The sequence below is a fragment of the Ceratotherium simum genome, chromosome 26 (genome assembly GCF_057802395.1).
Source record: "Ceratotherium simum simum isolate JZ-2026a chromosome 26, ASM5780239v1, whole genome shotgun sequence".
NCBI classification, from domain to species: Eukaryota; Metazoa; Chordata; class Mammalia; order Perissodactyla; family Rhinocerotidae; genus Ceratotherium; species Ceratotherium simum.
In genome coordinates this window covers 19,469,253-19,483,865 of record NC_141925.1, presented here as the reverse complement: position 1 = coordinate 19,483,865, position 14,613 = coordinate 19,469,253, and the positions used below count along the sequence as shown (strand labels likewise).

Sequence of the window (14,613 nt, the reverse complement as noted above, 5' to 3'; positions counted from 1 at the left end):
GTAAAGGTTAAGCAGAGGGCGGGCCCAATCAGAATTATGTTTCAGAAAGAGGACATTCCCACATAACATCTGTCCCAGCCTCTGCCAGCAAGAACCTCTTTACCCCACCTCCCCCTCGTGCTTCTTGCCCATGCCCTCCCAGACCATCCCCAGCACCAGCCGCATCTTCTATGGGAGGAGCTGAGTGAATGAGCTGTGCTCCAGGCCTGGCTGACAGAAGAGCCCAGTGTTAAGGACACGAGAGAGCCATATTTATTTCACATGGACAAGCATGATTCTGTTGCATGCTGAACATGAAAGCTCGCGTGAGGAGAATACCCGTAAGAGCAGAATTATGTGCTTTTGTCCACAGGGAGCAGGGAGAGTCACAAAGTGGTTTGCAAAGACAGTTACCCTTCAAGCACTGTTGAGACCACCGGCTTTGAAACCTCTGGTTTATTTCATCATCAAAGGGTCTGTCTCCTGGGAGTGGCCAGGGGATGCTTCTGGCTCTGCAATCTCTCGATGAGCTGCTAAGGTCAGGAGGATGAGGATGCGCTCCCATCCCACCAGCCAGGGCGGCTCCAGAGAGTCAAGCTTAGAGGGGAGGTACATGCCACTCGGAATTAACAAGCCCACTCTGGGGTGGACAGGGATGGGGACAGACTGCTGTGTTCATAGCAACAGCACCATCACCACTTATAATATCTATCATAATTGCAAGATCCCCCCTTCTTAAAGCTATTTCCCAAGGCCTCTTATGGGCTGAAGGGAAACGCTTCAGAATTGACTGGACATACCAGAAGCAGATCAACTTTGCCTGGACACACTGGGGAGGGCTAATGGCAGGGACCCCCGGTCTCTTGGCCTTAGCTGGGCTTCCTGGTTCCAGGATGATGGAACCCAAAATGGGGAAATGAGGCTGGAGCCTGGATTTACTGGGGGAAGAGGATCATAGGCTCTGAGGACAGACCTCATGGAAGAGACCAGAAGAGCCTTTGCATCTCGGTGGCTTATTCCCACCTGAAGTCCTGCCCAACAGTTTCATAAAATTTAATATTATAAGGTCTATAAAATTCCCGGAGCTGGTCTATCACTTCAGGATCGATCTGTACATGAGTTCTGCCTTTTGATTTGCCCAGGCATCGAGGCAGGAGGCTCGATTCTGTTTTTTTCAAGCAAGGGAATCCTTTGGTCTTGTTGAAGTAGAAGTGCTTGTCCGTGATGAACCTCTTAATGCCCAGGAAGTCCTGGACGCGCCCCATTTCGCCGGCCGGGTCGGTGATGAGCCGCTCGCCGCTGACGAAGTGGATCTGAGCCAGGGGGAAGTACCGCAGCCAGCTCTCCAGGTGCAGCACGTACATGCCGATGCGGATCGCGTTCCAAGACACGTCCACCACGCCCAGCGTGCGGTTGCGGAAGGACAGGCCCTCGAAGGTGGGGATGTCTGGCTTCTTGGAGAGCGTCTGCGTGTAATCGGAGATGGCGCGGGTCACCGGGTTCCGCACGACCACGATCAGCTTGGTATCTCGGGACATGTTGAAGATGCGTCGAGGGGCCTCTTGAGTGACGAAGTAGCTGGGCGTCTTCTCCAGTGTGATCTGGCTCTCGAGGGTCCGGGGCATCAGGCTCCTGTGGGGCAGAAACAGCACATCGTCAGACAGGGTCCCCCCCCCGGGGGTGCCCAGGGAGATCACTGCCCTACACCCAGCTCCCTAGCTGAGTCTCTTCTCTCTGCTGTGACATTTGAGGCCCACCTGCTCTCACCTGGTGAGGAACCCACCTTACCATCGGTGAGGAGCCCACCTTACCACGAAGTCTTTAAGCAAGCTTGATGTCTATCATACAGTATTGTTGTCTATAATCACTACACTTTGCATTAGCTCTCCAGTGAGAAACTCACTTTAACTCTGGTTGATTTTTTTAAAAAAAACCTTGAACAAGTTTGCTTTAAGACAGGAAATAACCTAAATGTTCATCAGTATGGGTTAAATAAATTATAGAATAGCCAATTAATAGAGTTGGGTAGATCTGTAAGTACTAATACAGAATGATTCCCAAGATATAGTATTAAATGGAAAAAGGCAAGATACAGCATGTTCCTCTCAGGAAGGATACACAAGAAACCGATAAAAGTGGTTGCTTCTGGGGAGGGGATTGAGATGGGAGCAGAGCGAGGAGGTTGGGGATAAATAAAAATTAATTTTTATTGTATAACCTTTTACGCTGCTTGAAATTTTTAATGCGTTTATTACATATGCAAAAAACACAAAGGAAGCCATCAAATATTGTTCTGGCAAAAGATACTTCTCCAAATATATTAAGAAAGTCTTGGGACGGGGGGTCGGGGTGGAGGAAGGCTCGTTTTGTAGGAACAGCAAGTGTTTTAGAAATGGGTTCCAATATCTTTTCCTCCTGAAACACATTTGAAATACATCCTTGGTATAAGCCTGAAGAAGCAAAGATCTCCAGGCCAGTTGGGGCCTCAGTCGAAGCCAGGTAATGCAAACACTTGCTCCTGTAATTTTTCATTTCCTGGCTCTGCTTGAGACTTAAGGAATGATGGTGGGAAACTCTCAAGTCTCCTTCCCAGGAGTGTCTCTTTCAGGCCTCGATGGAGGGGGATGCTCTTGGCTTCCAGTGGCTACTTCTTTCTGAAGGTCATGTTTTACCTTAAACTAGTTTTCCTTAATCCTGGCTGTACATTAGACCACTGGGGAATCAAAAAAACAAAAAAACAGATGACTCATCCTAGACCAACTGATTAAAAATATTTGGGAGTAGGTATTTTTAGAAAGCTCCTCAGACAATTCCAACGTGAAGGCAGAGGTGAGAACCACTGCTAGATCATTCTTTCCCCAGTCCTAACACTATGATTTACCAACCCCCAAAACACTGATCTTCACATTCCTCTGGAATACAGACGCCTGGTTCCTAGTCATCTTCTTCCCAGCTCCCCTCATCATCTCCATCCAATAACCTGGCCTCATAGTTCTTTGACCTAATATCTCCATTTTCTCTTCCCTTTTAGCAACTCTTCCTCATGGCCTCTCTTGAGTCTTGTCATTAGAACTGTCCTAATTATGAAATGATTCATTCGGAAATTCTACTCTAGGACTATGTAGTGGGTTGAATGGTGACCCTCCAAAAGATATGTCCACCCAGATCCTATGATTGTGACCTTATTTGAAAAAAAGGATCTTTGTAGATGTAAGTAAATTAAGGATCCCAAGATGAGATCATTGTCAATTAGGTTGGGCCCTAAATCCAACGAGGAATATCCCTAGAAGAGAAGAGAAGAAGGCAATGTGAACATGGAGGCAGAGCATGGAGTGATAGATCTACAAACCAAGATATGCCAAGGATTGTTGGCAGCCACCAGAAGCAAGGAGAGAAACATGGAGTGGATTCTTCCTCAGAGCCTCCAGAAGGAACCAACCCTGCTGACAATTTGGTTTCCGACTTCTGGCCTCCAAAAATGTGAAAGAATAAACTTCTGCTGTTTTAAGCCACCCAGTTTGTGGGAATTTGGTACGGCAGCCACAGGAAACTAATACAGATTACAACTTGACTTCTTTCTACATTTACCACAGTCTCAAACTTATTATATCTGATCTTCAAATCCATCTATGATGCTCTTTTTTTTTTTATACTATGTTCTTTTTTTTTTTTTTAATTTTATTTATTTATTTTTTTCCCCCTAACCCCAGTAGATAGTTGTATGTCATAGATGCACATCCTTCTAGTTGCTGTACGTGGGACACGGCCTCAGCATGGCCGGAGAAGTGGTACGTCAGTGCATGCCCGGATCCGAACCGGGGCCGCCAGCAGCGGAGCAAACGCACTTAACCACTAAGCCACAGGGCTGGCCCTATGATGCTCTTGATTTCACTTTTTTCCACACGAACTTCTCTGGACCCAATGAACAATCATTTCAATAGCATCATCATCATCATCATCATCAATATCATCATTATCTTCATTTCAATAGCATCACCATCATCAACATCAATATCCTCATTATCTTCATCATCATTAATTTCCTTGTACTATTTGCTCCTCCAGTCTCTAATAATGCATCCTTCCAACCTTTCAGCACTTCTAATTCTGTCTCTGGGTTGACAAACAGCAGTAGAGAAAACTGCTGACCCTGACAAGTGGATCCTTTATATATGTAGTAATTTAACCCTTAGCACTGCTCAATAATCTTTTTATTTGTCTTTACAGACCCGCCTATCATTCTTCATAGTAAGTGTTCCAAATTCTCACTATAAGCTCCCAGGCCTGTCACCCACCCTTAACACACAACTAGTTTCCCACTACACTGAAAGGTGTAAGCTTCAACCTTCCTCTCCTCCATACTGAAACTGACTGTTATCTGCACCCATCCTGCGCCCCTCCCGCTAGTCTCAGAGGACAAGGCAGGCAGGGGCTCACCTGTCCACCTGTGCTCTCAGATGCCTTCCCCTCCTGCCTTCCCTGCAAATCTGCCCATTATCCCCTTGAACCTTCAGATTCACTGTGCAACTGGTAGGCTGATACAACTGAAAATCTCCTTCCAGGCCCAAGGTGTATAATGGACCCTTGTGAGTTGCAAATCTGAATAGTATTTATTAATATTGAGAAGGCCAATATTTTTTAAAAATAGGATATCTTTATTAGCGAACAATCACAAGTACACTTGAATAGAACTCTTTGGCTGGATTTTCTTAGAAATCTGGCTAATTATAATATGACCCTGTTACACATTGTAATCAGGTGTCGGCCTTTAGGACGAGAGTAGACGAAATTACACAAATGTGACGGGGCATTTAAACTTAAGGACTTTCCAAACTCTGTGGGGGTTATTTTGGTTCTTGCCCTTTCTGAGACCTAATTCTTCCACTTTCCTCTGTATTCTTTAAGTTACTACACCTCCTTCTAAAAAACCATTACCTCTTGAAGTTAGTCAGAGTCGGTTTCTGTTGCTTGCAACCCAAGAACTCTGACCTATCTTTTACAACTTGGCTTCCTCTCTGTGGAAGCTACGCTCACCCCGCTCGATTATAAACTCCATGAGGGCAGGGCAGGGTGCGTCTTATTTGCATCTCTATCTCCAGAGCCTACCACAGTCCATGGCGCAAGTAAGGTCTCCATCAATATTTTTAAAGTTTAAATGAAACCAACAACCTGTCTAATCCAGTCATGTGTTGAAGCCCTCATCCCCTTTTCAAATTCTCGACTGTCTCCAAACCATTCTGGATCTTCCCACAGGTCTATCTCCCACTGCTCTCATTCTACATGGTCTTCCTGGATGGCTACATTCCTTCCCCAGCCTTTAACCACCACCTAGAAGCTGTTGACTCACAAGTCTCTAACTGCAGCTCCAACTTTCCCATGATCTAGACTGGAATGTCCAACTGTCCATGGACTGGACACTTCACCTCAACAACTGAACTCACCATTTTCCTCCCCAAACTGACTTCTGTCTTTTGCCTATTCTTGCAAATGATATCACCATGAATCCACTCACAAAGCAGAAAAATCTCAGAGTCATTCTTGACTCTTCCTCACATCTAACGTGTTTCATTCTCGAACGTTTTCGTGTCTCCCCTCCACTCCTAGCCCACTCATATAGCCTCAGGGCCTTGTCATCTATTCCTCCGACAACAGATTTCTCTCTGACCTCCATGCTTCTACTCTCTTCTCTCTTTCAATCCATTCTGCATTCTGTGTCCACCAGGGAAATCTTTCTAAAGCAAATTCAATCTGTCAACCATCAGTTATTCTTTTGAATAAAAAGCCCATATGCCTTGACTTGGTACTCAAGGCCTCTGCTTACCTTCCCAGAATTCATCTCTGGCCACTTCCTGGTAAGCTGATGCTCACACGGTGCTGCACGCAAAATCAGCTCCCCAAACGCAGCCTGCTCTTCCATCTGTTTTCCACTTGCTGAGTTCTTTGTTTTCATTTTTTAAGACCCTGGGTCACCTTTCTTGTCTCTCTCACCCTGGTGAACATTTACTCATCTTTCCGAGTCCAAACCAAAAGTCATAGCCCCTGTGAACCCTTTCTTGTGATTTCACGGCCCTTTGTGCATGCAGCTACCAGGACCCTCATCCCATTGTGTGGAACCTATTAGATACGCAACCACTCATATCAACAGATGGTCAGTGACTTGCGCAATGTGTTTCTTGTTCATTTTTGCCTTCCTAGCGCAATATCTGGCACACTGTAGGTGCTCAATAAATTGATCAAAGACCCAGGGTCAAAGGTAGGTGCCTATTGAGAGGTTATCTTGGGTCCTCAGAGGTGACCACTGTTAGTTTACGAAGCCCAGCCTTTTCCTGGCATTCTGGCCTTGGACTGGGGAAGGATTTTTTAGCAGAGAGTCCTGGGGAAGGGGGTCACTGCACCATTTTTAAGATTTCATCACGGCCACAGGTGCTCGGGCTTGCAGACTGAGGGGGGTCCAAGCTCTGCTTCACCCCAACCCTCCAAATGGAAGAAGCTAAAATGAGATTTAAAGGAACACGTCTCGGGCCATTTCTGTTTTGCCCTCTGCATGCTGTCCCTTGCCCAAGGCTCCCTCTAGTGTTGAGAAAGAACGCGGCTGTGGTCACTCTGCAGGGAGTGGGAAAGTCAAATTGCACATTGGGATCACCTGGAGGGCTTTTGTAGTTATGTAAATAGCTGGGCCCCACGCCAGACTAATTAAATCAGAAACTCTGGGAGTGTGGCCTGGACACCTGCAATTCTAAAGCTCCCCAGATGACCCCAGGTCCAGGAACCCAATGGTGCAGCCTATGTGTTCCTTTAGCCACTTAGCCTGTAATACGGTTGTTCATGAGCATCAAATGGGGGCACCTTGAGAAAAGGAATCCCAGGCCCCTCCCCTGGGCATTCTGATTCAATGGGTTTGGGGTGCTTTCCAGGAATCTACATTTTTAACAAGTTCCTCTGTGATTCTTATGATCAGAGACTCTTGGGAAGAACAACCTTAATAAAAGGTACTCTCATAAGTAACACGACTACACTCATTACCATCTAATATACTCTATATTTATTCTTATGTTTATGTCACTGCCCATCCCAGCCCCCAACCGCAGACTGTAAGTCCCAAGAGAATAGGGTTGGTGTCTGTGTTGTTCAGGGCTGTATTCTCAGCACCCAGGGGCTGACTGGCACTTGGTGGGGGTGCAGTAAATATTTGCTCAAGGGAGAAACATACAGACAGGGTATTAATCTGGGAACAATCAGGAAGAAGCATACTTGTGTGTGCCAGCCGAGACATGTGCCTCCCCCCGGCCACAAAAGTCTGTGCGCTCTCTTCTCCTGAGGGAAAAATCATAGACTTCCCACGGCCCCGCCAAAAAAAAGAAAAACATCTAAATACTCTCTTGTCAGCTGGAGGCTCTCTGGAAATGATATTTTTTGACCCACCCAGTGGGGCAGAGATAGCTCCCTCGGCCCCCACCATCCACACAAGGGACATTGTCTGCATGTGTCCGCACACGGGAGCCCATCTGAGCAGGGCCTCGCTGGGAACTTACAGAATTGGCACACCTCTGATTATTACCCATAGGACTCTCCGGAAGATTCCATTTTCTGCTAAATCTGTACACTCTGTGTCTGTGTTCTGGAAGGCCTGGCTGCCTGGGGGACTTTGGTGATTTATTAGCTCCTAGCTGGGCAACCAGTTTCCTTGAAAATCATTGTAGTCTCCAGAGGGATAATTAAGAGTGGAAGAGGAGGGGAAAGGCTTTAGCGCAAGAAATGGGTTCTTAACATGAAACCTGTTAAAGCCCCCCGTGCTGAGCCGAGCGCAGGCCCAGCACCTGTGGCCGTTTATCCTCACCTGGTTGAGAGCGGAAAAGAGAACAACTTCCTCCCTAGTCCACATCCCCAAATCCTCACACTCATGTGACCCAGGAGCAAAACATTAAGTCCCGGCGTGGACTCCATCAATAATTCTTCATTGTTCACAGGGAAGAGGCCTTAACAGGATTTACGTGGCTCTTCTGAATCTGGCCCATGGCCACCCAAGGCTCTGGCCAGATTGGATGATTCCAAGTTCTCCCTGCAAGACTGTACTTTTCACACTAAGGGACCTTTGACATGTTGTACCCTTCGAGGGAAGCCCTGTGTAGCCTGTCAGGCAAAACTTCTCTCAACTCCTAGCTCATCATCACCTCCACCTGGGAGCCTTCCCTGACTGTAAGAGTTAGGCATTTGTTACCCTGTGATTCCATGGTACCCACTATAGACATATCCTATTTTTTACACATTATCTCCATCTATCATCGCCCTAGAGTGTAAGGTCACAGAAGGCAGGGATCATGACTGTCACATCTCTATATCGACAATGCCTGTCCTGTGCGTGGTATGCATTCATGTATTCATTCATTGAACAAGCATTTATTGAGCACCCACTGTGTGCCAGGGATACAAAGATAGGCAAGGTGTAGTCTCTGTCCTCAATGAGTCAACAGCCTCGTGGCCCACGGGGTGGGGGTGGGGTTACCTTTTCCCTGTGTGAGGGACAGCACCTGAACTGGGCTTCCCACAAGGGCTGGTGGCTTCCTCCCTCTGGCAGGAGGGGCTCTGCCTGAACCCAGTTTCCCACAGGTCACCAAGGTCCCCAGGTTCTGGCAGCTGGCTTTCCCAGATAACTCCTGTCAACAGTGGGCACCTAAGCCCAGCCTGCCTGGTGTCCCAGTAGTTTGATCACCCTCCCAGCTGGCAAGGCAGTTCTCACTCCTGCCCTATGAGAAGGGAAGTGGATGGAGGCGTGGGGGCAGAGCCCCTTCCTGGGAGCGTAAACCCAGTTTGTGCAGGCCCTGACATGTCCGTGACGGCGAGAGGACAGAGTAACCCGTGCCTGCCTCTTCTATCGAGACCCTCGGCTTGCAAGCGTCCCCAGCAAAGTCTGTTCTTTCAACCACACCTTGTGCACCGTGGAATTTGTCCTGCGTGCGACAGGCGGCGACTAGAAAGGGATCCTCCTGGCATGATATAACCACACAGAGATGTTCAGGGGGCAGGGAACATCTTTAGCGAACAACCAACTTCAACGGCTGGTTGTGAGTATGGGATTTGGAATCGAAGAGCCTTGAGTTTGAGTTCTGTCACTTGCTTACCATAAGAAATGGGCACACAGCTTACTGCACTGAGCATAATGTCCTCCAGGTTCATCCATGCTGTTGCAAATGGCAGGATTTCCTTCTTTTTTATGGCTGAGTGAAATAAGCCAGACACAGAAAGACAAATACTATACGATTTCACTTCTATGTGGAATCTATAAGTCGAACTCACAGAACCAGAGAGTAGAAGGGTGGTTGCCAGGGCTGGTGGGGGGTGGGGGAAATGCGAAGATGTTGGTCAGAGGGCACAAACTTTCAGTTATAAGATGCATAAGTCTTGGGGATCTAATGTACAGCATGGTGACTATAGTTAATAATACTGAATTGTATACTTGAAATTTGCTGAGAGTAGATCTTAAGTGTTCTTACTACACACAAAAAATTGTAACTATGTGAGGTGATGGATGTGTTAATTAACTCGACTGTGGTAATCATTTCACAATGTATACGTATATTAAATCATCATGTTGTATATCTTAAAAGGGGGGCATGCAGCATACGTCAGCCATACACATAGTCTGCTTCAGACTAAACGTTTGTGTTTCCCCCACATTCATACACTGATGCCCTAATCCCCAGTGTGATGGTATTTGGAGGCGGGGCCTGCGGGAGGTAATTAGGTCACGATGGTGGAGCTCTCACAAATGGGCTTAGTGCTCTTATAAGAAGAGACATGACAGACGAGAGACATGACAGACGATCTCTCTCTCTCCGCCGTGTAAGGATACAGCAAGAAGACAACCATCTGTAAACCAGGAACAGAGTCCTCACCAGGAACCAAATGGGCCGGCACCTTGATCCTGGACTTCCAGCCTCCAGACTGTGAGAAATAAATTTCTGTTGTTTAAGCCACCCAGTCTATGGTATTTTTGTTAACGGCAGCCTGAGATTCTGCACCCAATTCTGATGTGTGAGTTTTTTCCCCTACACCAACAAGCAATTCTCCGACACCAGCTGGGTGTCCTACAAGTCAACTAAATTCTGACACTGTCTAGGTGGAGATAGCGTCAGATCCCACAGGTTAGGGCTCAGTCCTACAAGACTGCCCCCCCCCTTCAGACAGCAATTGCAAGTCCAGGTTGTCACCTGTGCTTCTGACCAACAGGCTATTAATCAGAGGTTCCCACAACCCCCTCGTTGAGTTCGATTAATTTGCTAGAGCGGCTCACAGAACTCAGAGAAACAGTTTACTTACTAGGTCACTGGTTTTTTATAAAAGGATACATCTCAGGAACAGCCAGAAGGAAGACATGCACAGGGCAAGGTATGTGGGAAGGGGCTTGGAGCTTCCAAGCTCTCCGAGCACACCACTCTCCCTGAATCTTCATGTGTTCACCAACCTGAAGCTCCCCAAACCTTATCCTTTAGGAGTTTTGTGGAGGCTTCATTACACAGGCACGATTGATTAAATCATTGGCCACTGGTGACCGAACTCAATCTCCAGCCCCTCTCCCCTCCCTGGAGGTCAGGGGTGTGGGACTGAAAGTTCCAACCCTCTAATCACATGGTTGGCTCTCCAGGCAACCAGCCTCCATCTTTAGGTGTGGTCCAACAGTCATCTCATAAACATAACACAAGACACCTTTATTGCTCTCCCCACTTTGGAAATTCCAAAGGTTTTAGGAGCTCTGTGCCAGGAACAGGGACGGAGACCAAATATATACTTCGTATTATAAATCCCAGTATCACACAGCCCGAGCTGACTGAGACATGGTCATAGACACATTGGACATATGTCAACAGCTAAGATTTCCTGTGCAGTGACGGGGGGCCAGCTGTGGTTCTCAGCTCTGTATGAAGCATCTCACTCATGAGAGTGCCTGCCTAGGAGGCAGGCACTCTCATGAGTCTTGTTTGTGGGCTGAGGAAACGGGGACACCGAGAACCAAACTCAATCGTCAAAGCAACGCAGCAAGTTGCAGAGTCTGGATTCAAGTGTGACTCTAGCAAGAGAGAAAAACGTGAGAATATAAAATTAATCTTGGCACGAGGACAGCCTTTCTAAGCATGAGACAAAAATCACGAAGGAAAAGACTGAAAAGTTAGACTACATAAAAAATGTAAGTCTTGGAGATGGAAAGATACCATAAATAAAAGGAAAATGACTAGCTGGGAAAATATTTGCAGCATATAAGATAGGAAAAAAAGGGGATTATTTCATATATATATACATATATATATTTACACGTTTTATATATTTTTTCAAAGTTCTTGCAAATCAATAAGAAAAAGAGAACCAGAGAACACAGGCTATGAGAAGAGTTAATAGTAAAAGAGCTATGAATGGAAAATAAATATATGGAAAGATACTCCATCTTTCTTAAAATTAAAGAAATGCAAATTAAAACCATAAGATAATATTATTCACCTATAAGACTGGAAAATACGTTTTTAAAAATTGTAACAGTTATTGCAGGCAAAAGTGTGTAGAACTAAGTACTCTCCAATGTTGGTATTGATACCGGCTCAAGACAAGGTTGACATAAGGGAAGCCATATTGTAGAAAAGAAGCCCTTTTGGGACTTTGAATGAACTCTAACTAACCCAGCTGGATATGCACCTTCCAGGAGACCTCTGTAGATTTTATGACCCCTGCTTGTGCATGTATCTCCCAGCTGCAATAAGATGATAACTTTGTTCTTTTGAGTTCCTTAGGAATGTGATGACCCCCAAACAGAGAGTCTATGCTGATAGCCATCATCAACGAAAACTGAAAGATCTGGTGTGGCGACTCCAAGTCTGTAACACCAGAAGGTCAACATTCCTAACCCCCTCCCCTATAGCCCACTGGCCTATGCAACTGCTGTAAGATTTTGTGCCCCTATAAGATGGTTCTTTGAGACATTTAGTTGGCTATCCTCCCCCCTTGCTAGCAAGTTGTAATAAACTGCTCTTTCTTTCCCACCATCTTGCCTCTTGACGAGTTGCTTTTGTCTGGTGGCGAGCAGATCGTGCCCATTGTGCGGTAACAGTATGAGCATAAATCAATGAGGTTTTCAGGAGGGCAATTAGATATTTTCTACCCAAATATAAAATGCACATCCCCTTTAACCCAGCAATTCCACTTCTGGAAATTTATTTGTACAAGCACATAAAGACCAGTGTGCAAGGATGTTCATTGTAGTATTTGTGGCAGAGATGGGGAGGTGTCCACCAAAGATTCTCCCCCACTCCTCCAGAGTATAGCTCTGTTTCTAGCCAGCTTGCGCAGCCAAGGACTACATTTCCCAGAACCCCCTGCATCCAGGTGGGGCCCTGTGGCTTGTTCTCACCATGGACAGTGAGTAGAAATGCGGTGTGTTTCCTCCAGGCCAAGGTGCTTACAAAGTAGGTGTGTCCTCTTCACTGTCTTTGCTGTCCACTTTGGAGGCCGTAGAAGGGGGCAGGTCCAAAAGGTAGAAGGGGCACGGAAGACCCTACAACTAGGAAAACAACCTCCTTGGGCTATTGTGAGCAAGACATACACTCTGGTCTTGGGGTTTGTTATAGCAGTTGGCATTGACCTAACTACTAATAGAAAGAGACCAGAAACAACCTACATCTCCATTAGTAGGATACTGCTTAAAGGAACCATCATGAGGCCAGACAACAGATTATTATGCGGCTGTTAAAAAATGAGTGAGATCTATAGATATTGACACAGAAAAGAGACCAAGATGCATTATTAAGTGAAAAAAGCAAGCTGCAGAAGAGTGAGTTCAATATGCGCCTGTTTACATACAAAACACACACCCACACATGCTTGTATGGATATGCACAAACCATCTCTAAAAGGAAACACAGTCAACTGCTACCAGTGACGACCTCTGGGGAATAACCTTGGGGACCTGGGATGGATGGTAGCGCAGAATGGGACTTTATTTCCACCTTTACCATTCTGCACTCATTGGATTTTTTTTTCTTTGCCATAAGATGTATTCTTTGTAGTTTAAAAAACTACGTTAAAAAGTCTCTGTTGATATTGTTAAGGTAGAAGATCGCCTGTGTGGAAGGAGTTTCCTGGAGTGAGGGGGAGGAAAAAGGCGTGGGTGGAAAGGGAGGATATGGGAGGCCAAGAATGTTCAGCTCCTTTCTCAGCAAGCTTGGCTTGCAGAGGAAGGGCGATCGTGGGCGTTGAGTGAATGGTTTTGGCTGCTGCATGCAGAGCTCTGGTAACTTTCCAGGCAATTGGACCTCGATTTGTCAGGCGCCATCTGCAGCTAGCCTGGCCTGATGATGGGGACACTATCAGGGCGTCTTCTGGGGGTAACTCTGGATCTCTCACCTGCTTTCTTAGTCTGGGCTTTCTGAGTCCTTCCTCACACTTAAGCCTCCTCCCTTTCCCAGGGATAGTGGGTCCCTTAAGTCAGTGCTTCTCACACGTTACCGTGCATTTGAATTGCCTAGGGGGTCTTGTGGAAATGCAGATTCTGATTCCTAAGGGAGGGAGCCTGAGATTCTGCATTTCTAACAGGCTCCAAGGGAGGTGAGGCTGACCTGTTGGTCCACGGCCCACACTTTGAGTAGCAAGGTCTTATGCCAGTCCCGTCAACACTGGCACAAATTGCAGAGTCAGTGAATGTTTCCTGCATTAAATGAAATTGGCTCATTGATGTTGGGTGAGGAACTGTGGATGATTTGATTCAGAAAACCCAGATTTGAGGACCAACTTTTCCATTTCCTGGCCTTGTGACTTTCATAGTAGTTTCCTCATTGCAACATGTGGATGATGATAGCTCAGACTTCACCTGGCTGTTTGAGGTCTAAGCTGGATCAACACAAGAGTCTCACATAAACCATAAAGCACTGTACCAGCCATCAGTGGATTCCTCTTTCTCTATTTAATCAGGACCCATCACGGCTTCCTCGTTCATGGTCAGAGCTGCATGGAGCAGCTCAGCATCTTTCTCTTGCTAGGTTCTGCGTTCCAGCATCCATTCTGAGCCAGCTTGCTCTTGTCTGACAGGCCCCAGTGACATCAACATCCAGGAAGCAAGATGGTACCTGAGGCCTACTAAGTGGTACCAAGGCTACCAGGGATGGTACCAAGTGGTGGCTGAGGGGATGTGCACCCCCTTTATTTTAAGGGGATCCTCCCTTTATTTTAAGTCTTTTTCTTTTTCATTTATTTGTTTTTATTGAGATATAATTGACATATCACATTGTATTAGTTTCAGGTGTACAACATAATGATTCAATAATTATATATATTGTGAAATGACCACCAGAATAAGTCTACTGAACATACATCACCAAGCATAGTTACAAATTTTTTTTCTCGTGATGAGAACTTTTAAGATCTACTCTCTTAGCAATTTCCAAATACAGAATACAGTATTATTGTTATTATTGTTTTTTCTGAGCAAGATTCACCCTGAGCTAACATCCATTGCCAATCTTCCTCTTTTTTATTATTTTGCTTGAGGAAGATTGTCCCTGAGGTAACATCTGTGCCAATCTTCCTCTATTTTGTATGTGGGACGCCACCACAGCATGGCTGACGAGTGGTATAGGTCCGTGCCCGGGATCCGAA

The 14,613-nt window shown here is 46.1% G+C and overlaps 1 protein-coding gene across 1 annotated transcript in view; it reads right to left on the bottom strand.

The window, feature by feature from the left end:
* Positions 1-229: 229 nt before the first annotated feature.
* HS3ST2 (heparan sulfate-glucosamine 3-sulfotransferase 2) overlaps positions 230-14,613 on the bottom strand; it is an 84,512-nt gene continuing 70,128 nt past the window's right edge. The window contains exon 2 of the mRNA XM_004442704.2: positions 230-1,611. Coding sequence (XP_004442761.1) covers positions 993-1,611 — 619 coding nt within the window. The 3' untranslated portion in view covers positions 230-992. The remainder of the gene's footprint in view (positions 1,612-14,613) is intronic.